The following is a 24362-nucleotide window of genomic DNA, read 5'->3' as shown; positions in this document are numbered from 1 at the left end:
GCTTCACTCTGTTCACCAGCTAGTCACTCATTGTCTGCTGTTTCATGCTGGGCAGGTATCATACATTGGGATTAATGAAAGTGCTGAGAACAGCTTGCCCCCTGCGGTTGGAGGATAGCAGTTAGACCGAACTAAACCGTTAAAGCCCCATAGAGCAGGAACGAGCAATGTCACTATGGCATTACACATAGCCATTTGATCCATTGTTAATGTAAGAATATTGACGAATGCAACTTTAAATATAGCTATGTACTGTATATACAAATACGAATTAATATCTGGCGTTGGTGTATCACATCTCTCTGCTTGTGCCTGTAAAAAGAAGACAAAGCACAAAAAGCTCTTTCCCTAGCCCTAAATAGCACAACAGAACTGCTTTGAGTTGTCAATGAGATATCTTGACATATGTCATTTGTTTGAGCTAAAACACTGTACTTTTTACATCATCTGTATTTTACATTTCTGTCCAGCCATGTTTTTAGTGTTACTATATTTTGCACCAGACCATATAAATCGTGGTAATACTACCCGCAATGAAGAAAGCTTTCTATTGCTCATTTCTGCATGGTACTAACATTGCAAGACGAAGAGATTCAATTCCCACCGGAGCCATCCGTGCTGAAATTGTATGAACTCATGGTACCTTGAGTCACTTTAGATGAAAGCATTCACCCAATTGTACCTTTGCCAGCTAATTCAGTATTCTAGCAAGTTCAGAGAAAATCTTTTCCCCCACCTCAAGGTAATGTGGTATTGCTGCTTGCTTTCTCACCATCCTGAGCTGCACAGGGAAGGCAGCAAACAACAGCCACTACTGCAAATGTCTGTGCATGGAGAATTTGATCAGACCATTCATTCAAAATAATGATTAAAGCGATTGCTTTTAGCCCGGTCAGAATCAAATTTAACTGTCAAAACTAGAAGCATATAATACAGAGAGGTCTGCCCATACATTTACCTAATGCCCATACATTGATTAACCTCCAAAGTACATTGGAGTTTTAAATGTACCTTTTCCATTAAAAATGTAAAAGCTGTTGTATTGTTTTGATCAGATGAAAGGCTCACAGGATTTGCCACCAGACCTGTCAAGTCTCCCCTGCCCTACCACAAGCTTGCACATTGCACAACCTCACACGCACGCTAGCACACGTAAATCCCTTTGATCGGTGAAACAATTATTTAAATGCATTGTTCTATGGACAGTAAATTCCCAGAATCTGTCCTCCTTTTTCTCATTAGATAAATTATTTTGTCCTGATAAAGTGTAATGAGGTTTATTTCATCGTACATTAGCTGAGCATGAATCAGCCAAAGTACAAAAGTAGGACAGATCTAAAGACTGTACAGCATTTTATTTTATTTCACTTTGTGCGTTATGTAATTCAAAGGATAAATTGACTGGATACAGTAAATAATTGTGATTGTGTTGCACTTTAGCTGAGAGAATAGCTTCTGGGTCCTTGCAAAGATATTGTTCGAAGTCATTGTAGGACTGACAGCCAGATTACTTAAGCCACTTCATTAAGCTGCTAATGCGTGAAGACAGGGTACCAAGTATGACTGTAGCCTACAGTAAGTGAAATTATGTCACACCTTTTTTCACATTTGAATCATAATCATCAGCTTACTTTTACATGTACACAGAAAACATGCGTTTTTTCTGATGTTATTTATATGCCAGTGGTCCCTTCTATGTTTTTCATGACACTGGTTCCTTAAATATGTCTGTCTCATACAAATCGATTCTTAGTCAGTGGCAATGGGATTCCCCAGGTAAAATGTCCTGCCAGTAGAATTTTAAATATGAAGACTCCCGCAACCCCCTTCATTACATTTCGAGTGGTGTTTTACATTATCTGTCACCAATGACTCGCAACCTGCTATAACACCACTTATAATATGGAGATAGAGGAGAAAGAAGAGGTGTGAAACGTCCCAACATTGGCGTCATGTCTCTGAATGTAACATTAGTATAATATTTACTCCCATTTTACTGTAGCTCCATTTTCGTCTCCACCAACTCCTAAAGGATCCTCAATGCGTTGTTCCTAGAAAAAAAAAATATTGATTTGTGCTACTTTGATAAAACATTTTGGCTACAGTGATACTGAAAGACAGAAAGCCTTTTGGTGTCAAACAAAAAAAGAGAGGATTTATTTCTTTGGGGAATAATTTGTCCTTCCTGTCTTTTGCAGGACATCTAGTAAAGAACTTGTTGGACTGTTCAGCACACTGTGTATGTGTTTCTGAATGAAGAAGAGAATCAATTTAAACTGAAATATCTGTTGATGCTCTGGCAGTATGCTTCTAGTCAGTACTGGATGTTTTGTGCCAAGTTGAATCCCGAAGGACAATTCAACCTAACGCACTAAAAAATACACTAGAGTGGAGAAGTGGGCAGGCTTGTATTGGGTGGCTGAACAACTGAAAAAGAAATCTGATTGAAAAAAAGCTAATGGTACACGTCTGTGCAGTTAACAACTAAAATCAATGCGTCTCAAATACTACAGTAGTTGGAAATATATAGTGTGCTTACTCCTAATATCCTGTCCCTGTGCTGATTATGGGACTAGCAGGGTTTGATGTTTGTAGAGGTTTTACAGTTTGGGACTTTGCATCAATTTATATACAAGAGCAATGCTTTTTTGCACAACGTGTACAAAGACAGACTGTAGATAAATGCACAATGAGTCAGGGTAGCACATATGGAAACAGTTACTTTAGTGAACTCAATACGTAGCTTGTGTTTGTCAAAAGCAACACGATCATTTTTAGGTGATTTATGGCTCCATGTGAATGAGCCGTTTTTTTAATGATTCAATAGCTCTCCACGTGTTCACATATAGATAAAACTGCTTTGAGACACAATATAGCAAGATGAATTATTAAAATGAGCGCTTTTCTTTGAAGTATGTCTGTCATTGTATGTCACACAAACATGTGTCCTCACTGTATCTCCTAAAGTGTCATTCTGTCTAGAATCCTCTGGTGCAGCTTCACTCAGACGAAAGCAGATTATTAGTACACTGCTGTCTCTGAGTCCAAAGACAGATATTGGGATCAAAAGATTAGAGGAATTTTCCTGGAGGATTTTTGCCTTGTTTAAATACAACTGCTCCTGACTGTCAAAGGGTGTTTGTGAAATTCTTTGACACAAAACTCTCCTTTAACAGGATTCGTCCCGCAACGCAAATAAACATGTCCGAGTATCCACAGCACACACACACATGCTTGTATTAAACTGGGCTATACAGCGTGTTTTTATTGTAGCATGTTAGCTGGCATAAGGAGTTTAGTTTTTATCACAGATGACGTCCTTAGTCATACCTATTGGAAAAATATCTCACCTTGCATAATGGCTGAACGGTTTGATCTCCCCTATACAGATTCAGAATAAAAGCTGCATTGAGGCGAAAATGTGCCTCTTTAAATTCCGGACTGCAGATGATATTTTCACTTTGAACATAAGTTGCCTTTCATGCTGCTGGTTAGGTGTCATCCTTCATGAGAGTCGTCTGAAATGCTAAAAACAAGTCGAAAGTGCACTGTCAGAATTTCAAAGCTGTCATGCTAATGGTAAAGCGAAGACAAATCACTTTTCAGTCACATTTTATGTGACTTTGAAGCCCTTTATAACTGCAAGAGCACAAATAAAGCCAACTTCAAATAATAGCAATAAATAGCGTCGGGGAGACTATTTGTCACCTTTAGGGATTTCTACCTCCTGTACAAGTAGGTGAGTGCTCCTTCTTGCACGTAATATATATCTACTCTTATAGATTCATTGATCAGATTTATAAGTCAAAGGTCGCTATGGATCTTTTTGTTCATTTTTTTCTTTTTACAGTTGTCTCTTTTGTCATTTTTAATGGGAAGGGCTGTAGCTCACTGTTCACAGTACTTAGAGCTTAGCTACATTTACTGCTCAGTGTGCTTTATTAATACTTTTTTTTTTACTTTAGCCCGCTCTTCAGATAGGGATTTGTCACACGTCAACGGTGAGAGCCACAACTACAGTTTCCTTAAGCAGCTGCTGAGCGTATTTAGCTAGAAAAGGTGCTTGCTTCAACACGAGGCTGTGATTTCTAATACAATAGGTTACATATATGCTGAGCCAATACTTAAAAATGTGCAGTTTACATTGATTCTTAGGACATCTTGGTTCCCCGCCAGGCCTAATACTCCAAGTGTTTAAAAGCTACTGCATCACAAAAAAGATTTACTCCACACCTCTAATACTATCCTAGATATTGTCAATCCTGGGATTAAGGTTGTTAGCACTACTGTATAAGCTGCTCTGATTATCCTGTTGGATCATTCTGACCCACAAGATGTAAAAGAATGACTAGGTCTTCAGCACATCTGCTGCCACAATCCCCTCTGTTTGGGCTGTCTCTTTGGAAATATCTGGATTGGACTTTATTGTCCGCACACCATCTGTCCCGAGAAACTTGTCGTAGCTGCATAATAATATTAATCAAATCAAAAATGAACACTGTGTGAGTACTTTCTAGTATAGTTAGCGCACCATTGTCCCATTCTCAGGATGAAGAATGGCTGTCGAACAAATGTGGTTGGACATAAATTTCTATCACAATTTTATTGATTCGCTTTCTTGAGGTTGTCTACAGCATTCAGAGTATTGATAGAGCAGTAAACAAGTGTTTGCTACGTACGGCTTGAGCAGAGAATAAAGTCACTCTCTATCTGTGTGTGTTGTAATCTGAGCTTCTCTGTGCTGAGTTGATATAGCTGGGTCGGCCGTGTGCGCCTTTTTAGTGTATATTAGTGCATGTGAATGTGCCCCACTGGTTAGCTCAGCACTCCGCTCATACAGCAGCTACAGCTGATAACGCCATCCCGACCAACAGCGTCCTCACAGCAGGATATCGTCCACCTTCCGGTCAGCTGTTGTGGCAATAGATACCATCTTAATTTAGAATTTAGCACCTTCTAGGCAGCAGCTTGACCTGCAGTCAGAATCTCCAGCCAGAGGAGGAGTGGAAAGGTCCTCGCTGGGAGACACCATGCTGCTCGAGGCCCAGGGCGTCGTGCTGGGCTAACTGGAGGGAAGGGTGGCATGGGAGAAGTAGAACCAGGGCTGCGCGGTGCAGACTTTCAGACCCTTCTGCAAAAATGTAGGAGGTTTTCTAAAGGGACTCTGGTGCATGGAAACACCACTTTCATCCACAAGGACCACCGAAATGAAAGTTCCTTGTAGTTCCTCTGCATCTTGGTCCTGAGAGCACTCTCTGGACGAAGGTTATTGGTTCATATTGTGTCATCGTTATTATCAACGTGTATGTTGTTTCAGTTTTATCATCTTTCCATCGACGTTAGCTACAAATGAAGTTTTTGCAGGCTAGTTGACATTCTGCTGAAATGGATACTGGACACTATCCAATATTGAGGAATGCAGTGTCAGTGGGCTGACCTCACAAAAATGTTATATGAAAGAGTGTATTTTTCTGAAAGCTTACATGTGGCACCGTTAACCGACTCAGCTTGTAAAAGTTGAAATTGTGCAGTATAGCCAGAGCTGTGGGAGCTATCAGTTTCCATCAGAGTGGCCGGTCACTCTGCCCATTTCCTCTCTCTCTCTCCACTCCTACAGTTGCTTGAGGAGGATAATGAGAGACATGGTGAGCTGTGTGATGCCACTAACGCTCCTCTGTAAGATAGATGCATTAGGTTTAGGCTGTGGTACTAAGAGATGAGCCCTCATTTATACTTATAATTCATGATTTGGTCAAATTTGTAATTTAACAACAATCGATCCTCTGGTAGCGCTGACCTTTGCTGCAAGGCTTTTACATTTTCCCTTAAAGCGCCTCTGCGACAAAGGATTTCAGAGCAGCCTTCCTGCTACTATTTTTCAAAATTAAAACTGTCTAATGGGCTGGCAATGAATTCAGTGCCTTCTGTTCTTCTTTGTTATTGTAGAATGGTGATGACATTATAGTACCCCCTGATCATTAACACTGCAGTACAGGGGTGGGGGGTTGTCAGGGGAGACCGTGTCGAGAATGCACTTTTTGTTTGCACAACTATTTTAAAGGAGCAGTCCACTCATTTTCAGTTTACTTATAGGTACTAATCAGTCTGTGAAAACAGTTGTATGATGTCAGGTGGGGCCCAGTTTTCCACAGTTATTAAAAATAACCCAGACGACTTAATCCACTATTGAGTTGCACTATTGGAATTGTAGGATCTCGGGTCTTTGCAGTATGGGAGAGGTATAGGACAGTGAGGAGGATTCGAGTCAAAATCTGTCCGTCAGTAAAATAGAAGACAAATGATCCTTAGTTAATCTTAATAAACAATTTCAAGCATCAGAAACAGCAGTGAGTGGTTTGCTGCATCCAACCGTGAGGTTCATTCTGGATGAGGAAACGCCGCTCTGTGTCAATTGTCTGGCTGTTCACACCAGAAGAGCATTTCTCCGTGCCAGTCAACAAGCACAATTCTGCTCTTTTGCTTGTTTCGCTCTTTCTGTCTGTCTTCTTGTGTGAGTGCATGTGCTTGGCACTCTGTTCAGACACAGCTGACAAATATGTCATAAAGAAGTAAGTCATTTAAAACCTGGATGGAATTTGAAATGAAACAATGTTGGGGCGGGGGAGGTTAATCAGGAGAACAGCGTGAAAGCGTGTGATGTCTTTTTTAAAATATTTGATCAGAATCAGATCATTAATATCACATACAACATATAATTCATTTGTTCACAGTAGATTATCAGTGTGTTTTCTTGCCAGATTCGGTCGCAGCAAGTTGAAAAGATAGACAAGCTGCTGACAGTATCGTTGAAGTTTGCGACGCATTCTCTATAATCAGCCCAACTGGTTTACATGATAGGGGAAAGGAAGCGTGCAGCCCAAGACCAAAACTGGTGGCGCTTCTGTGTCCAGTGTGAACCTGGCGTTAAGGAAGCTGGACTCAGCATGTTTCAAAAAGAGCTGGAGAATGTTGATGCATTGCATGGTGTCACCTAAACATCCTCAAGCAGTCACCTAGTCTTGTCTCTGATGCAGCACCTTTAAAGGGATGTCCAAATATCAGAGGTGTTTGTGTGAAGAATTGTAGCTTCTCCACAATAAAGCATAGTCCTAGCTGACCTACTTCTCAAAGCAATGCTGGCACGATAAACTGCTTCAGTTTGAGGCTATTTAAGATGGAATTGAACCGCTTTCATTAGGAAGTGTCAGTTGCTTAATAATTCATAATACTGAACATCGTTTACATATTATGTCTTCATTGTTATTGCTTTTTACATATTATACGAAACGCCCTTATTTAAGTGACTCTCTCACCTCCTCTCTGACCAGTCTAGAGAACAAATTAGTTTTCCCTGAATAGTGATGACTGTATAAAATGGTATTACGGATGCGGAACATGAACACACATACAGTATTTGATGTCACACTACTCCTACAAAACTTTAAGTCTGACTTTCAGATTCTTAAATACACAACTTTCTCGGAGAGAATGGGGCCATTTGTTTAAGAGCTGCTGCATTACACACACAATTAGGCTCTCTTAGAACAAGCTACGCTTTCTTTTACTTCAAGCAATTATTGAAAAGCGGCTATGATTGCACTTAGTCTTTGAGTAAAATATAACTTCTAGGTTGAAAGTTGTTACCTTATTGGTGATGGCTTGCAGTTGAGTCCGTTGACAGAAAATACGGGATTTGACAGCACAAAGCTCCATCGTGATATCTGTGAAACCTATTTCAGGATCCCAAGGTCACTGTAGCTACAGCTTCTTATTTCTAACAAGAGCGCATACAAAACTATGCAAGATAATAATAACAAACTACATTTTCCCCACATTGTTGCCTTCAGTATCACTTACATTGTTCAAGGGCACTAACCATTTCATTTTGGGGTGTGTTTCCTTTAAAGGGAGTGCATGTTAATTGGTTGAAATAAATAGTAGAACCAGCTGAAACTAGGAAATAATAGAGACACTGAATTCCAACAAACCTAAACACTTCAATCCTGATGACAAAAGGCTGATGCAGGGAAACAGCATGTTCTTAAATTGGCATATAGCAGAGAAAAAATGAATTATATCTCTAGTGAATGTGACACATGTTGCTTCATGTCACCAAGAGCACTATGCTTGCCACGTCTCATCAGCCAGCTGCATTCAGACACGCAGCGGGACAGACGTAGATGTTTCAATGACATTTTGTCGAGCTGGCTGATAGTAGCGCTGTAAAGTATAATCAGCCTTTTCTCATTACTTTGTTGTCTGATATCGACACACAAGGCACCATTCAGCGTCTGTATGAGACTCACCGGGCTTTCAAGTAACTACAATATAAACCCATTGCCGTCATTATGAGATGCTCAGAGATATTGGTCCGGGAGTGCGATGTTGTCGCATAATGACTTTTAAAAAGACAACACACACGGTGGGTGGGGGTAACACACAGGACTCTCAACCAAGAGACCGGGTGTTCGTGTCACAAGGTTTTGTTGTTATTTTGAAGATGCGTTAGTGAAGTTTGTGACCCGCTTTCCGTACTTATGTGATGTTGAGTGTTTTTGTTTGAATTAAGAACGTTAACCACATGTTTACTGCGGCCGTGCAGTGGGCTACCCGGTGCGTTAGAAAGTGATGCCAATGGGGTCTTACAAAGCATCAGTATTGTTGGAAGCGAGTTGGAATAAGAACATGTTTGGATTTTGGCTTTCTACGAACTGTCACTTTGCCGTTATTTAGATGCAACAGTTTTGAGCTCACAATCAAAGCATCAAGCTTGTGTTGAATTGTCAAAAATCCCATCTGCAGGAGGCAAATAGAAGAGAAAATTGATTTACAAAAATATTTACCATCCTTGATTTTTTGGTTCTGCTGCTGCACACCAGATGCTTTATTTAGTTTGGCATCAACTTGAATAGTAATGTAATTACTTTCCATGAGCTAAACACCGTGTGCATGATCAACAGCACAAGACCATCAGAGATGCAGATCATCTGATAGACAGTTGAGTGCATTTCGGTGTAGTGTTACCAGCACAATAGCACTGGGATCACTTTGTCAAGGGGATTAAATGGATTTACGTCTCTGGATTAGAATGCAACCAGCTGGGTACATTTGTGAAAGAAAGTGTGTGTGTGTGTGTGTGTGTGTGTGTGTGTGTGTGTGTGTTTGTGATAGGGGGGCTTGTTTTAATGGTTCATGTCAGTTGATACTGCTGGAAGAGGAAAGCTTCTTTTCTTCAGAATACAACCAAATGAAACCTTGTTTACTGTGGCCACTGAAGACTGCTGAAGTTTGATTCACAAGAATTACGTATACTACTGGGCACAATCCTTCAACAAATCAAATTCTCTGAGCACCTATACACTGCATTAGAAACGTGATGTTTCTCCCCTGTTGCCATTTAAATTGTGTTTATGTCTCTCTTAGTGCTCAGATCAGATTTCATATAAGGATACTATACTGCATGCCTCTCAAGCTAACCTAATTAGGATGAATTAATTATTGTACCTCTAAATCTGAATTTTAATTTACTTTTGATCACCAATTATTAGAGGAAAGGAATCCCTATAACACAATGTTAATTGCATAATAACCTTACACGCACTCTAAAATAAACTATCAAAACAATGCTCTTAAACAGGCCACTCTTGGAATTGAAATGCAGTGGGAGGAATGATTACGCATCACAAAAGTCACCATCAGTCTTTGGGGTTTTGACATAAGCAAACGGTCGTGATTCTTCTACTTTACACTTCTCACGAGGTCACTTTGCAACTGCCAGCTTCATGCTTGCCTTGTCGGAATGCCTTTTCAGCAGTGTGCTTTTCATCATCAAGCTAACTTTTTGTGAACAAAGTGCACTTTTTTACTGTCCTGTAAACGTCCAAACTGGAAATCAGGAAATAAGATCCTCATAATGCACGAGGATGCACACATTTCAAATCATCTAGATTGAATTTACATGAGTCTGTGTGCAAATCTGAATTTATTTTCAAAGAATTAATTTGGTTAAAAAAAATATGAATGTCAATTAAGAAATGGTAGACATATCCCAAATATTCTATTCCACAAGTGCTTGGATAAATGAGCTACTACTTTATTGGATAATAGTACTTCACATTGACAACGAAATATATGTAAAACTAATTTTACATATATTTGAACTGACTTGTTCTTGTCATGTTAAGTGAAAATGGTTGATTGCATTGTAATTTGTTCACAAAATGAGGATTTGGATTGTTTTTTTGTGCATGATGTCTGATTTGGAAGGGGAACCAGTGGTGATGGTAAGTCTTGGGTCAAAAAAAACGCTTGAATCTGGGCAAGAAACCATTTTACAGAGGTAGGAGTTTATTTTGTAGTGGCAATTGGTCTTTTGTGCCCAACTGGCCGCATCATTAAAGTAATTGGATTGATTCCAGGATATTTTTTTGTTGTACAAATATTGATTATACATTGCATGCTGCTGTCTTTATGATTTTAATTCATGTTTGCCCTATTGCTAATTCATAACAATGTTGTATCCCCAAAGAAAAAATATAATTTTGTGTATTTCTGCTATTTTGATTTTTAAAATTGTAATATTGAATCAGTCTCCAGGCAAAGCACAAGCACTTACTGGTGAATAGAACTGTTGACTGACTATTTGTTGTTGTTTTTGTAGGCAGTTGGGCCCTTACAAACTCTCATTTCAATGGTTTTGCATGTTTTCTCAAACCCATTTATTTTCCTCTCATTGGCAGCATGATGTTTACCTCACCCGTTTGCTATTAATTAACCGACAAGTAATTCTTCTCTTGGCCTCCTTTTTATGAGAGGTTTTACAAATGGCAGTTGTCTCACCTCCTCACACCTCACTTTGATTGCCAATGCAATGTTAGAGACATTTCTTTTTGGAGACAATCTCCTTTTGCGTTGCCAATACATGCTCACTGGTCATTGCTTTCAGCACGGCAACCGAGTCACCTGATTTCATTCACGAGACCCCACTGCCCAATCTGAAACCTTAGAAGCCTTGCTTTACCACGACTATTTGTTTGGGTTCTTTTCTCTTGCACTGCATTTCATCACATATGGAGCAGCTTTTCATTTAAGAAAAAAACAACAAAAAACACTGCACACAGATTCCATTCAATCTGTTGAATTAAATAGTTGTTGTAACCAAAACTTAAAGTCCATCATGTTTGAAAAGGAAAAATAAACAAAGAACTTAATTGAATTAGCCTTACGCAACAGAATGAACCAGCCTCATGCCTGGAGATGTTGATCCCCTTACGGATCATGATCAATACTGGTTCTTCAATCTTTTAACAGGGATGCCAGTTTTTATCTGCTGCCAACGAATAGTTTAGTTCTTCAAGGTTATATCAAATATTCAGAAGGGCTCCTTTAGTTACAACTCTGTCCTGTATTCCAGGTCAGTGCACGAGCAAGAAGGGTGGACGACAAAATGAAGGCCTATGCATAGATCAGCATTTCCTCTGCAGGAGTTACGATAGGTCACTTGCATGTGATGTTTAATGCCTTGCATGGTTACGACATGCAATGGCCAGTACTAGTCTGCATGCTGCTTAATGAATGTCTTCCTCTCTTTCTCTTTGCCTGTCTGTGCTTCCAGAAGACAACTATACTGAAGGTGGGTATTTTCACTGTTGGTTTCCGTTTTTGCTAAATTGTGTATGCCTGCACCATGTCATGGCTAAGGCTCCGCAAATAAATGTAAGCAAGTCTTTCATGCTGGTAACGGCATTGAAATAACTGGAGTGGTAAGTCTCATTAATCAGCTTTTCATTGAGTCTTTTTTTAAATTTTACCTCAATCAAAAAGGAAGAGCTTTTACTACTCTATACTTCGCAGCAGTACTTCGAGTAGCCTCGGAGTACTGCTGGCTTTCTGCTTCACCATTTCATCTCAGCGGTTATTTAGTGCTCAGTTGATTTCCTAAATAATAAATAAATGAATAAATAAAACAGCAGGGCTTTGGACCTTGAGCGCCAACGCCGAAACCAGGATGGGCTCCTGGTAAAACAAATCAATATAATAATATTAAACATTAAAAAGGTCCAAGTGTCCTTCGTAAAAGTTATTTTAAAAGGCTTAGCTGTGCAATGCTATAATAAAGTATTGCACTAGGTTCTACAAAACAGAACAATATAGATGAATTCCTTAAATTAGTGTCCGTAACAAATTAATTAAAAAAAAAGGTAAAATTGTCCGTTCATGGTTATTGCTATTATAAGCTGACTCTATGGAGAGGTTAGATTTCTCGATCAAATCGAAATTTTGCTTTTATTTGGTTGAATGTCTTGTTGGTAAGTGTATTGTAATACAACATGACAGAGACTTTAAGCCCTTCATTTCACTCAATGCATTCTTCTTCCTTATGAGCAAAATCATCTCATCTTGTGCACTAGGATTCCACGGGGGCGTAGCAGATTACTGGTAGTCTGAGGTTGAAATCACTCACATTTTAAAACAGCAGGGTAATGTTAATGTACACCGTATATCAGGAAGAAAAGTTTGCTCAAGGAAAGCACTGGAATTAGTTGGCAGCTAACATAAAGCTTCTCCCTAGAGCGGTGACCAGACCATGTCCCATCAGCTTCCTTTTTTTCTTTGCGTGACACAAGTATGACTCACTGTTGACAGTTGTTGGAGGTCAAGGTAAAACAGGTCTTCTGCTATATTTGTGCATAGGGACCGCTCTCTCGTGGGTAGGTGGGATGATAGTCTGTGTGCTTCTCATCTTAATGAAAAAAAAGGTCAACCTGAATTTAGATTTCTGAATGATGACTAGTAAGTGGCTGATGATGCATTGCAACCTGCTATGGTTGACTAAATGCTCATCGTGCCGTCCCTGTCTGTGATCCCTCCTATTTCTCTCCGTCCCACTCTTCCCTCTCCCAGCACTCCTCAAGTAACACAGACATCTGCTCTAAAAGAGATGCCTGCGTGTCGGTGTCATACAGCTTCCCATGATCCCTTGTTCTCTGCTGACTGTGCTCTTGTTTTCCTTTAAGGTCTGGCACACCTGATGATGGGCGACCAAGGTATGAGCTCTGTTCCTTTTCCCCATCATTCCTCCAATGTCCCTCCTGCTCCCATTGTGCTCAGAAGTGTGTTTGCATATGCCTCTTGTGCAATACTCCGGCTTGAAGCTTCATATATATGGGCTGCCATTTCGCTTATTCTGAATGACCTAGTTGATTTTCATTCTCCCAGTGACTTTTTTTTTTCTCTCTGTCTGACCCCTTTTTCAAGCTCATTTGGCTTTCTGCTCCCACTCTGCTGGGTATTTCTGTCCGTATTTTAATTATTCACATCTACTGTGCAGTTCTGATGATGTGGTTTAAGCAATTGGACATTTGCATTAACAATATGAGGCTATAATGCATGGTGGTGGAAAAATAGCTTACTGGATTTTTAAGCTAATCCTCATCTGTCATGCACAGACGATCTGTCCATTCTATCTTCATCTATCCATTTGTATGGCTACTGCATCCCCTTGTCATGCAGCAGAGCAGGGATGTGAAGTGTTGTTCCTCTCTTTCCACTTTCCTTTGTTAGTCGCCTCTTACTGTCACACATTTCCCTCTTTTTGCACATATATGTAGCCATCGAGCCTCTTTCTCCTGCCGTCTGTCCCTTTCCGACTTGACCTCGACACTTATTAGTGTCCCCTCTGCTTTTGTTCTCCCTTTTTGTCTGGAATCTGCTTCCTTCATGGAACATTTCATCAAATCTCATAGGTAAAAGTAAAGGTACAACCCTTTTAACTCTCTGAATTCATGAAACTATGACAGCAGTGTTTGCGGCAGTATATACTCGGGCTAAATGCCGTATATAAGGTCATTGGCATTTTACTAAATTGCTTTCTCAAGTATATATGAACGATTTCCAAGGTAGGTGCCGCTTTCGCTTTGCATTCACATGTTTAAGCTGTGTCACCTTTATTTTCTGCTTGATGCATGGGAATCATTAAAGAGACTCACATGGGCATATGAACACAATAGTTGCTGTCCTAGTTCCAGTACACCACCACCACCACCACCACCACCCAGGGGGTAACTACACTCTTTTTGTTCAAATAATGGGTTTTGGGTTTGCTGGGTGAGGCTGGATCATGGTGTTGTGGGCCTCCCATCCTGGCTGTGATCATCACCTCTTCTCCCTGTGGGGTAAGTGGACTTCTGATCTTTGCCATTTGACTCTCCTCCTCAGGGCAGAGAGGGGAAGTTTGGCTACTAAGGTCCCTTCTGAGCATTCAAGGTAAACATTTGATTCTTTCAAGTTAGTAAATGAAGTAAAACCAAATCTAGAAGGTTATAACTTACTGAAGTGTGGGAAACTTGACTGTCAGTATGTGTGGTTTACTAATTGGGGAATAACATGTGTAACTTCAAATTTGAAAAGTACTGTGTTCAGTTTTCTAAGTAAGTATTTTCCCTGGAAAACGTTTTTTCTTGATTTTGCTTGCTCTTGTTGTTGCTTTGACATATACTATGCGATTGATTTAGGTTTTGCAAATTATTTTACGCAGTGTGGAACATTTCAATTTTGCCAAAAAGATATTGTATGTTATGTTAAATGCTATCTCTTATCAAACTTGTGAAGCATCATCTAAAAAAGGTAAGTCTTCAAACAGTCCGTACATGAAGTATAACAATTTGCCATTGTTCACGTTGTATAATGAACAATGTCAGATTAGGGGTAAAGCCTAATCTCATTGGTCTACTTGTGCTAATGCAAATGTATTCTGATTCGTGTGAGTTAGTCCTCTGATAGCCGATGCTGCCTAAACGCGGTTGATGCTTGGCCTGTTTTATTGTCGCATTGAATCACGTGCAATGCAATTCCATGCAACAAAACGTCAGTTCGTTCCATTACCCAACTTGGAAAATGGAAATTGTGTAACACAAGTATATAACACATATGAAGTCATATTTCATATGCCGCAACTGATTGTGAACAAATTGCCAGTTGGCACAGCCACTGGAATTATCTGTATGGAAAGATTCATCATATTATCAATTTATTTATTTAATTAAGGCCTCTTAAACTAATTGGGTGAATGTTACAAGCTATAGTGTTGAGACGTGTAATGAGTACTGTTCGCACATCATCACTGATCATCGCATAACAATCATTAATGAGTATGCTCCAATTAACTGTACACAGTGCTAACCTTTACTTTAATAGCATTTTCAATACGACAGTCTCCAACAGGGTGCACATGTGTAATCTGCTCACAACACGGGTCCCATGCATTTGGGGACAAATACTGAGGTCAAAGAACCAGCAGATCTATTTCTCTCCTAAAGTTATTGCACAACTTAATTTCGCTTGTCACGTGTGCAGTGTCTCTGTGTAGCCTACACTAAATCAATGAAATATCATTTAACAAGGAAGGCAATGATGGTGAAATACAGTTTGAAGATGTGAAGGAGCTGATTGGCTGGCATGAAATCCGTGTTACCATGATGGCAACGGGTAGAAAATATGTGTAATTTCTTAAAAGTAAAGCAATTTGAATAGTGAAAATATGTTTTATATGTTATTACTATTGTTAATAAGCATTGCAATACAGACCTGTGTGGTGAGCAGATTGCACATGTGCACCCTGTTGGAGACTTTCACATTGAAAATGCTATTTAAGTAAAGGTTAGCACAGAGTACAGTTGATTAGAGTATACTCATTCATTATTCTTCTGCAATGATCTGTGATGATGTAAAAGCACTCTATGCTTAACACGGCTTTCATTTTTGTTTTATACAGGCCAAAGGATAATCCAGCAAAATTATTATTATTTATTCATTTATTTTATTTTATGTAGAATAGTTAAAAGTGCAAACAGAAATGTAGCTCTCCTTAAATTGATCGCCGCAGCGTACACGTTTGAAAACGCTCAAACTTTATTTTGAAGGCGGGCTATCTCTGTTTCCGGCTCTGTTGTCCTCGACTCAATTTTCATTTTTTGAAGTTGGTTAATGGAGCAATTTGACCAATTAGTGAATTGCATTGCACGTGTTCATTCAATGCGACAATAAGACAGGCCAAGCATTAACCGCGCTTAGGCAGCATAGGCTATCGAAGAACGAACTCACACGGAGCAGAATAGATTTGCATTCGCACAAGTAGACCAATAAAATGAGGCATTACCTCTATTCTGACATTGTTCATCATACAACGATAGCAAATGAATTATACTTCATGCACGGACCTCAAACTGCCCTGTTAGTTTACTTTATGACTTGTGAAAAGGAATCATATTGTACTGTCAGATATTCTGTCAAAGCTGCAGTGATATATACATCAATATCATTCACACACACACACGCACACACACACACAAATGAAACCCTTCTGCATAAAAGAATGGAGAGATTTATTTTTTCCATCTCCTAAGGTAAGTGTCATTTACACAATCCTACTGGTTCCTGTTCAGCAAGTGGATGCATACCAGTTGCCTTTTCATTGCACACATACTTGACATACATTTAATTCTAGCATCAGGTTTTGCAAAATCCTTAGACGAACAGAATAGTTGTCATTGACCTAACTGTGTCAAAATGATCTTGGTATTGGTATTCTGTAAAGACAAATGCCAGTTGTTCAATGCAATGGCATGTTGCTGTCTGAAACATACATGTACACATGTATACATGAGCAAAGCTGTAAATATGGTGATCCTGGGTAAAGTTATATAACCTATGACGAGACGATTACTGCCCTTAGTAGTTTTTCACTCGTTAAATTGTCAAATTGTTGACTATCAAAGCTCTTTTACAGCCCTAATACACACTTGATGCTGGTGTTCTTGGGGGCTAAATCTGAAACCCACAGGTTTTTACAACACTACACCAAACACCCAGCTTAGCTGTGGCAGAAGGGAAACCACAGGGAGAGATTGAGAGAATGCTGGTGATGCACAAATCTGACATACGTAGCACACTGCTTCTAATTTGGGCCATTGCTAGTTGTCCCCTGTGTGGTACAGTGTGAAACATAGTCAGTCCAGTTATGTACTGTGTAGTCACAAACCCATATCCCCACTTGAGCATTAAATCTAGGAACGTGGACAGTGCTTGTATTCATGGTCTGCTGCTTTAAGCTTGTGAGAATACTGTGTATTACGTTAGCCCCCCCTGAGGTCCTCCTGTGTCACGTTAACCACTTGTATGGTTTATCCTCTGTTTCATGGCTGGTCCCTTGAGGATGGGCTTGTTTCTGTGTGCTGCGTTCAGCTGGTTTCCTAAAACCTTGTTTCCATTCAGCTCCAGAGAGCAGGGCACACTGTAGGATAAGTCATAATACCACTGGCACACAAATCACAGGGTATTTAATTGCTGTCATCACAATAAACTGCCATGTGCAGCTTAAGAGGGACTGCAGGCTGTGCAGACAGGCTTACAGGTACCACTGGGCTTTTTCTAAATTAGTACACTTTCTAATGTAATTGCTTTCACTTTCTAAAGAAGGAAATTGTTCCTTTTCATTATACCCGTTGCTAGTTTGTTTGCACACGTGCTGTATTTAATATGTCAAAGTAAATGGAAGGTTAAACACAGTGATAAACCAGTGCCTTTCAAATGGTGTCATGAACTCGGCCGATATATGCGTTCAAATAGTAATTTAAATTTGCTGTACTGTATATGAGATTGGGAGCATTTCTGTTGTCTCTCAACGGTTCTCACCACGGCAATGGCTGAGCGATGACGAGGCCGCTTTGGATGGCCTTATCAGCTGTAACCGCCCTATGAACGAAGTGCACAGCGGCAGCCGTGAGCTAGCCGGTGGGGCACACTCGCATGCTGTAGAATGTGAGACCTGGCCTGGCTATGTCGACAAAGCAAGGACAAGCTCTGACAACAACACACACAGAGGGAGAGCCCCTTCATTATCTGCTCAGGTAGACATTACTTGACTATATCAACAAACAGAGCAAAGAGTTGTTTGCTGATAATGTAATGCTCTGAATCTTGCCCCTTTTAATACATTTAGCAATACCTTTCACATTGCAACGATTCTACTTAAACACGAACTGATGTAGATACTGAGCATCTAATTATCACATGTGACATTTTCACAGCCCTTGTAACAGTAAACAAGGTGGATATTCGCTGTGTTCTCACACATACAAATCCACTGTGGTTTGTGGGCTTTACCACGAAACATTTATACAGTTGACATTTAAAGAGCAAAGACTTGCGAGTGTGTCTTTGTGTGTCCGTCATACCTCGATGTGTTTTATGTGGTGAATAAAACATGACAACAAGAGACAAAAACAATGCCTGCATCACTATTCACTCTACATGCATACATGTCGTGGCATATTGGCATTACAATGTATGCAGTATGATCATTAAATCTCATGCAAGATAGATCTTAATGCAGAAGCCAGATTGTAATGTTAGTGTCCCATCTGTTCCAGGACATGTCGATTTAAACCTAAAGAAAAATTGTCTTGTAAGGAATATTTGCATATGTTATTTTTCCATGGACCAGTACAGTAATGGATAGTAAGCTGGATGCTTTAATAAACTCACACACTTGAAAAAATAGCAACACTGACAGGCTACTATATGACTATTTTTAGTTCTACATAAAGTCATTTGTAAAAAGCTTTCCAGCTTTGTGCTGTGAAATGCTTCAGTGACTTTATTCCCTGTATCTTGTTTGAAGATTATACTCGGCTTGAGAAAAAAGTCAGTTGTTCCCAAACGAAATGCCGCGTTAGTTTCTAAGTCTCACATATCACCGACTTTGATTGTCATTTTACTGCCATCAAACACAAAAGTTATGAATTTTCAAATGGCTGAAGAAATAGTGCCAGAGCGAAATAATAATAATAATAATAACTATTTATATAGCGCAAGGGCAAATAAAGAAAGCAGGAGCAATCACATGCAAGATCACAGTCAACAAATACAAATAACACAAACAACAGCAAAAGTACAAGTAATGGAGAAAAATACACAAATGAGAAGTAACTACAGCGTAAGATTAAATAATTAAGCAAAAGCCAGATGGTTAAAGTGAGAGATGATTTAAAAGAGAGCAGTTTTCTAACCTCAGTTCCTCAGGAAAGCTAATCCAAAGGGTTGGAGCCCTAACAGCAGATGTCCTGTCACCCTTGGTCTTCTGCCTTGACCGGGGAAGAGCCAATGGGGCACAGACATGCACGTTGGTTCCACACAGGCTTGTGGAGGCTTTGGGTTTCTCTTTGATTTACAGTTAGGTTGGCAAGTTTGAAAGATGATAAGGTAAAATGTGTCAGGGTAAGGCAACATACTTTACTTTAAGCTTTCAGGGGTGGGTGTGTTTCTGTGCGTGTATGATATGAGTGACGGTGGGACAAAAACAAATTGCCATGATGGGGGGAAATTGTTATTAGAATCCCTCTTTCCCTCTCTGTTCTGTCTTGACGCTCTGAAATCTTGATTTCTATTTGTTTTCTAGAAATCTGTTTACACTTTAGTGTGGGGATGATCATACCTTCACAATGAAAACGCAGTTCTTTTAGATGATGTTCAATAGCATGTCAGAGAGCAACTCGTCAAGACGTTGTGCCTTCTTTATCTGACAGGTAACACAATACCATGTGGTGTGCGTTGAATCAACAACAGATGCAACCTCTTTAGCTTCACATGAAACCTTGAATACTGTCAATGAAATACTTTTAGCTCTATTGACTCCCCCAGGATTATTATTTTCTCTCTATAGTATATCTGTGGTTCCAGTCTTTTTAGATAAATACTAACCTGTGAAGTAAATGTATCATCATTTTTTTTTTTCAACCAAAGGTCTTTCAGTGAAGATGGCACTGAGTGCTCATTTCTGACGGTCTTGATTCTGCTGGAGGGCATAGTCAGAGATAATTAGCCCTTACAGTGAGTGGTCATCTGGATTCTCATTATGTAGAATGCCAGGGGAAGTGCTGTTTGAGAAGCTGACTCAGAATTTTCAAAAGAAAACTAAATTGGGTTTATCTCGACATCTTGGCATATGGGTAACACCATCACCATCTGGTCTGAAAACTCCTAATTCACTGTAAGAGCCTGACTTATTACCATAGCATACAAATCAGACTGAGAAGGTGAATGTGGAAATATAATATGCAAAAGTAAATGTTTTTGGTCTTAGATTAGTTTACTATTATTTGATGGCCTAAGGAGTTACCTTGTTAACTCAGAAGGAGATTTACTGTTGTGAAGATAAGCCACTTTAAACGATGTTCTTATTAAGAAGACATCCGACATGCAGCCTGTCTCCTCCAGCAGGCAAAGCTTTCAAAGGTGAAATCCGAGCGCTTACAGAAAGACGTGAAGCTGCCCTTATTGATGTGTTACCTAGCCATCTCTGTCATATTCAAACAGCTCTTTAAGAAAAACTCACCAGGAAGTTATGAACATGAAGGAGAAGGAAAATGTTTACCGTGGCATTATCTTGCAAGTGTCACAGTTTGGCAGTTTTAAGTCTCAACAGCTATTTTTTTTCACACCTGTGCTAATATTTTTGAAAGAAGGTTTTAAGCGGACCTTTATTTCTGCAAGATTAAGCAGAATTTCCTGTCGACCGACCTAAATCTCTAAGTTAATAAGGAAGCAAGCTTCTCTTAAATATCTTTAAATCCCTGTGATGAAAGTCTAAAAAAATCGAACAAATACTGATTTACAGTTTTATCTGCACTAACACCCTCATTATCTGCATGCAGCAGAGCATTCAAGGCAACTACTGAGACGTGTACTTGTTGCTACATCCACAAAGATTTGGTGGACTACTACAGAAACAATGAGGTGGCTGCAGGTATAAATGCATTGAGTCAAGAGAACGCAAACAGAGATTTGTCAAAACTAATTTCACAAGTATAATTGGTCATTTTCCCCCTCATAACAATAGTGTAAAAAACATGATGAATGCTAAAGTGAGGGGGAAAGTGTGATGAATAAATGTCATAATGTTAGCAAGATATGGATTTTGTTGTGCAGTCAGGTGTAATAGTAGTCTTTAATTAGTGATGCAAAGATCCAATACATTTCTACTTATTGAATCAACCAATTTCAGGAAGCTTATGGAACAATATGATGAACATGTTTACTATGCTGACATGATGTTGAGGGTAAAAGGTAATTTGCAAGTACAACCTCATAACCTTACTTATTAAAGAATGATAGATATCCCTTTCACACAGTGAGGAATACAGATTTTTTTTAAAGAGCACTGATCAGCAACATCACCATTTACCGATCAAACAAATTCCAGGCTTTCACCGAGGAGAGCGCTGTTCGTGCCTCGTGTGAAACAAGAAGTCAACGTTGGTTTATTTGACACATAACTTTCATAGCTGTTTTTATCTTAACCACGAAGTATTCCCAAACCAAAGTTTTGTTGCCTAAACCTTATTAAGTTGTTTCTTAGGTCGACAGTACTTTATTTTGAAAAGACGAGCGGAAATTGACAAGTGTTGCTAGACTTGAGGAGTCATTTTTTCACAAGGTGTCATACACACCGTTTTATGAGTATATGTTGACATACAATATATCTGGATATGTGTACAATCAAACCAATACACAAAGATCCATATACCCAGAACATACACCCAAGAATATCACAACACGCCAAAGAAAAATTGCACAGTTACCCTTAACGCACACTAATTTTACAGTTCAGTAGTTTGATTGATAGTGGAACTAAGGAAATGTATAACTGTTCAACTTACTACAGTTTATAAGTAGTAGTTGTAAGTAAGCTGTACCTTCTGCCCAAAGCCATCAGCTCATACTCTTTGTGAAGGATGTGATTTGATCACAGGTCATTTTATTAGGCCCTGCTTCCTCACTGTCTCCTCACATATCTCCTGGATACTCTGAGTATTAAGCTGTTAAACCAAAGTGATTCTCTCCACTCAGATTTTTTCATGTGAATAATCAGTTGAGGCCAAAGCTTCATGGCCTCTCTACAAAAAGAGAGGCCAATGGCTGTCAAAACATGGCTTTAAAGCCTTCATGTCATCAAACTTTAATTTAAATCAAAAGCGTGAACATGACTCCGGGTATCTGATGTTGGAATGACAATTTAAGATTACACCAAAGTTGAAAAAATATGCTTTGGTGTGTGTTTGAGATGTGCACCGGCCAACATAGGGTTATGCTTTTAAAATCTTTGGAAGCTACTAGGCCACTATTCAGGGGCGGAAGTAAATGAAGGACTGCTCGACTGGACTCACTTTTTGGTAGCAGGTGCTTTTCTTAGATTTATTTTCCACTACGATACTACCCCCTCAGTGTTGGTGGGTTTCCCAACCGAACGACTTCCCAACTCGGGAAATGGGACCGTCCAGGGAGGACATGAATGCAGCATTGTCTGCGCTCTCTGAGTGCCATTCTAGTTTTCATATACATCGCTTCTAAGCTCTCTGCTTGCTGCCTTTCTAAAAAGCTGTTTAGTTCGCCTACTGCTGGCAAACATCAACTTCTCCTGCAGCTGACTGTCTGATATCGAGTGCTGTTGGTTTTTGGCAGGTTTCTTGCAAACCTCTCTCAAATAAAATGACAAAATATGCCGTGATATTTCAAGATGTTAAGTTTCGTTCCAACAATGCGGGTGGGTGGCAGATCAAACAAGCTATGCGGCTTCTGTAAGTCTGCTGCTTGTAAACTGTTCAGCAAAACAAATTACTATGATTTTGTCAACATTTACAAATTATTCCGTGGGACTAACACCATTTGTGTAAATAATTTGCTATTGGCTTACATGATGTCTAAAGTTTCTAATTTCTTCCTACACCATTCAGGCGTTAAAATGAATGACTTCAAATCTACTTTCACCCCTGGTCATACTAAATGAAGCGCGAGGTAGTTCTGTTAATGGAAACATTCAAATTGACTGGACCTGCCAGCAGTGGCTTCTACATTTGAACAGGAACGTCTGTACCTTCAGTGAGGTGTGCGCAACCTTTCTGCTGTTTCTGGATGTTTTGTCATTCAACTATTTGAACTTTGAGGGTTTAACGGGACTGGTTTTGGTGGGACAAAGAGGCTGAGTGGATTATATTCCATTTAGAATGTAGCAGAGAAGAGTAGATAAAGGAGAACTTTTGCAGTGCACACGATTCAAAGACAGGTGAGTACAACAGCAAACATATGGATTGTTGTACATCACTGTACAGAGGAGGGCATTAACAACTATGTCGCCAAGAAACAAAGCAGTGTGTGTGTGTGTGAGATGCTCTACCCAGCAGGCTATTTAATTTATATTGTGCAATAATGTAAGGCTGTAAGACTAGAATGAGGGAGGCAGTTATATTGTTATAGTCGCTAATCAGTTGTATGCACAGGCTGGAATTTATTGCTGGTTTGGACATAAAGGCTCGGTGGTGCAGTTGACATCCGGGGAAAGCAGGTTGTCTGCATAAGTTAACATTTTAATGCACTTAAAAATGTAATGCAGCACCATTTATTCAGAAATCATTTTAACAGACCTATTTTTGCTTTTATCGGAGTGCATTTTACTCTTAACTTCAGCAACATATTTTACTGCTCTTTCCATCCATGTTACTACTATCATTTATCAACACTGTACGGCCATCAGGTAGCCAGAGTAGCCACATTAATTGTGATTGCAGCTTGATAAAGGAATGGCTTCATTGTTGTCTTGGTGGGTTCAACGGCTTGGTCAAACAGCTTACTTAATACATACCAATCTACCTCGTTCATGCCTGCACTGCCTAGCTCACCTGTTCCATGTGCCACCTCAGGGCCAATCAGTGTTTGTTACAAACAAGGTAATTGTACTTGATGGGTCACAGAGGCAGTTTTCACAGAGATGGGGAAACAGACTGCTTTGCAGCGCACAGAAAAAAAGGACTGTAATTGCCTGGAGTGAGATTTGTGTATCTTGACATGGCAGATTGGCAAAACTGCACTATAAAGCTCCACAGATTAGTACATTACCACATATTCTGCTCCTGGGGGGGGGGGGGGGGGGGGGGGCAGAAAGACATAGAAATAGTGAAGGACTTAAAGCAGACAGAGAGAGGCATTTAAAGAATGAGCACAAGGAAATGGGCAGAGAAACTGTGTGGAAAGAATAAGTGTGATGAAGGGGGATTATGAAACAGAGCCATGTGATTATAACAGACACAGAGGGAAAATATAGTAATGAAAGAAGAAGAAGAAGAAAAACACTGTTGCCTGAGAGTTGTTTCTTTCTGAAGAAAATGAGGTTTGTTTGTTTTGAGTAAACATGTATTTTCATACATCAGACCTGCCTCCCTGGCTTTCTGATAGACATGTTTTGCCTCTTTGTGCCAGTCTCAGCTTCATTGCCAGCATCGTGAATCAGATAAGCAGTAGCGTGCCTTCAC

At 39.7% G+C, this 24362-nt stretch overlaps 1 protein-coding gene across 30 annotated transcripts in view; it reads left to right on the top strand.

The window, feature by feature from the left end:
* The window catches only part of LOC306702891 (neurexin-1a), a gene marked incomplete at both ends in the record, with an annotated part of 228884 nt that overhangs the window by 4087 nt on the left and 200435 nt on the right, over positions 1 to 24362 (top strand). For 7 of the 30 annotated variants that reach the window (XM_079168635.1, XM_079168626.1, XM_079168629.1 and 4 more), the window contains 3 exons: positions 11615 to 11632; positions 13017 to 13046; positions 13746 to 13757. The exons of 4 other annotated variants lie outside the window; for them this stretch is intronic. In XM_079168635.1, the coding sequence (XP_079024761.1) occupies positions 11615 to 11632; positions 13017 to 13046; positions 13746 to 13757 (60 nt within the window). Of the gene's footprint in view, positions 1 to 11614; positions 11633 to 13016; positions 13047 to 13745; positions 13758 to 14205; positions 14266 to 24362 lie in introns of all 30 variants that reach the window. 19 more of the 30 variants (XM_079168627.1, XM_079168638.1, XM_079168619.1 and 16 more) reach the window with 7 other exon arrangements.

The sequence above is a fragment of the Pholis gunnellus genome, assembly GCF_910591455.1.
Source record: "Pholis gunnellus genome assembly, chromosome: 11".
Classification (NCBI taxonomy): domain Eukaryota; kingdom Metazoa; phylum Chordata; class Actinopteri; order Perciformes; family Pholidae; genus Pholis; species Pholis gunnellus.
Note: the sequence above shows the minus strand (reverse complement) of the source record. Positions and strands in the feature narration are given on the sequence as shown.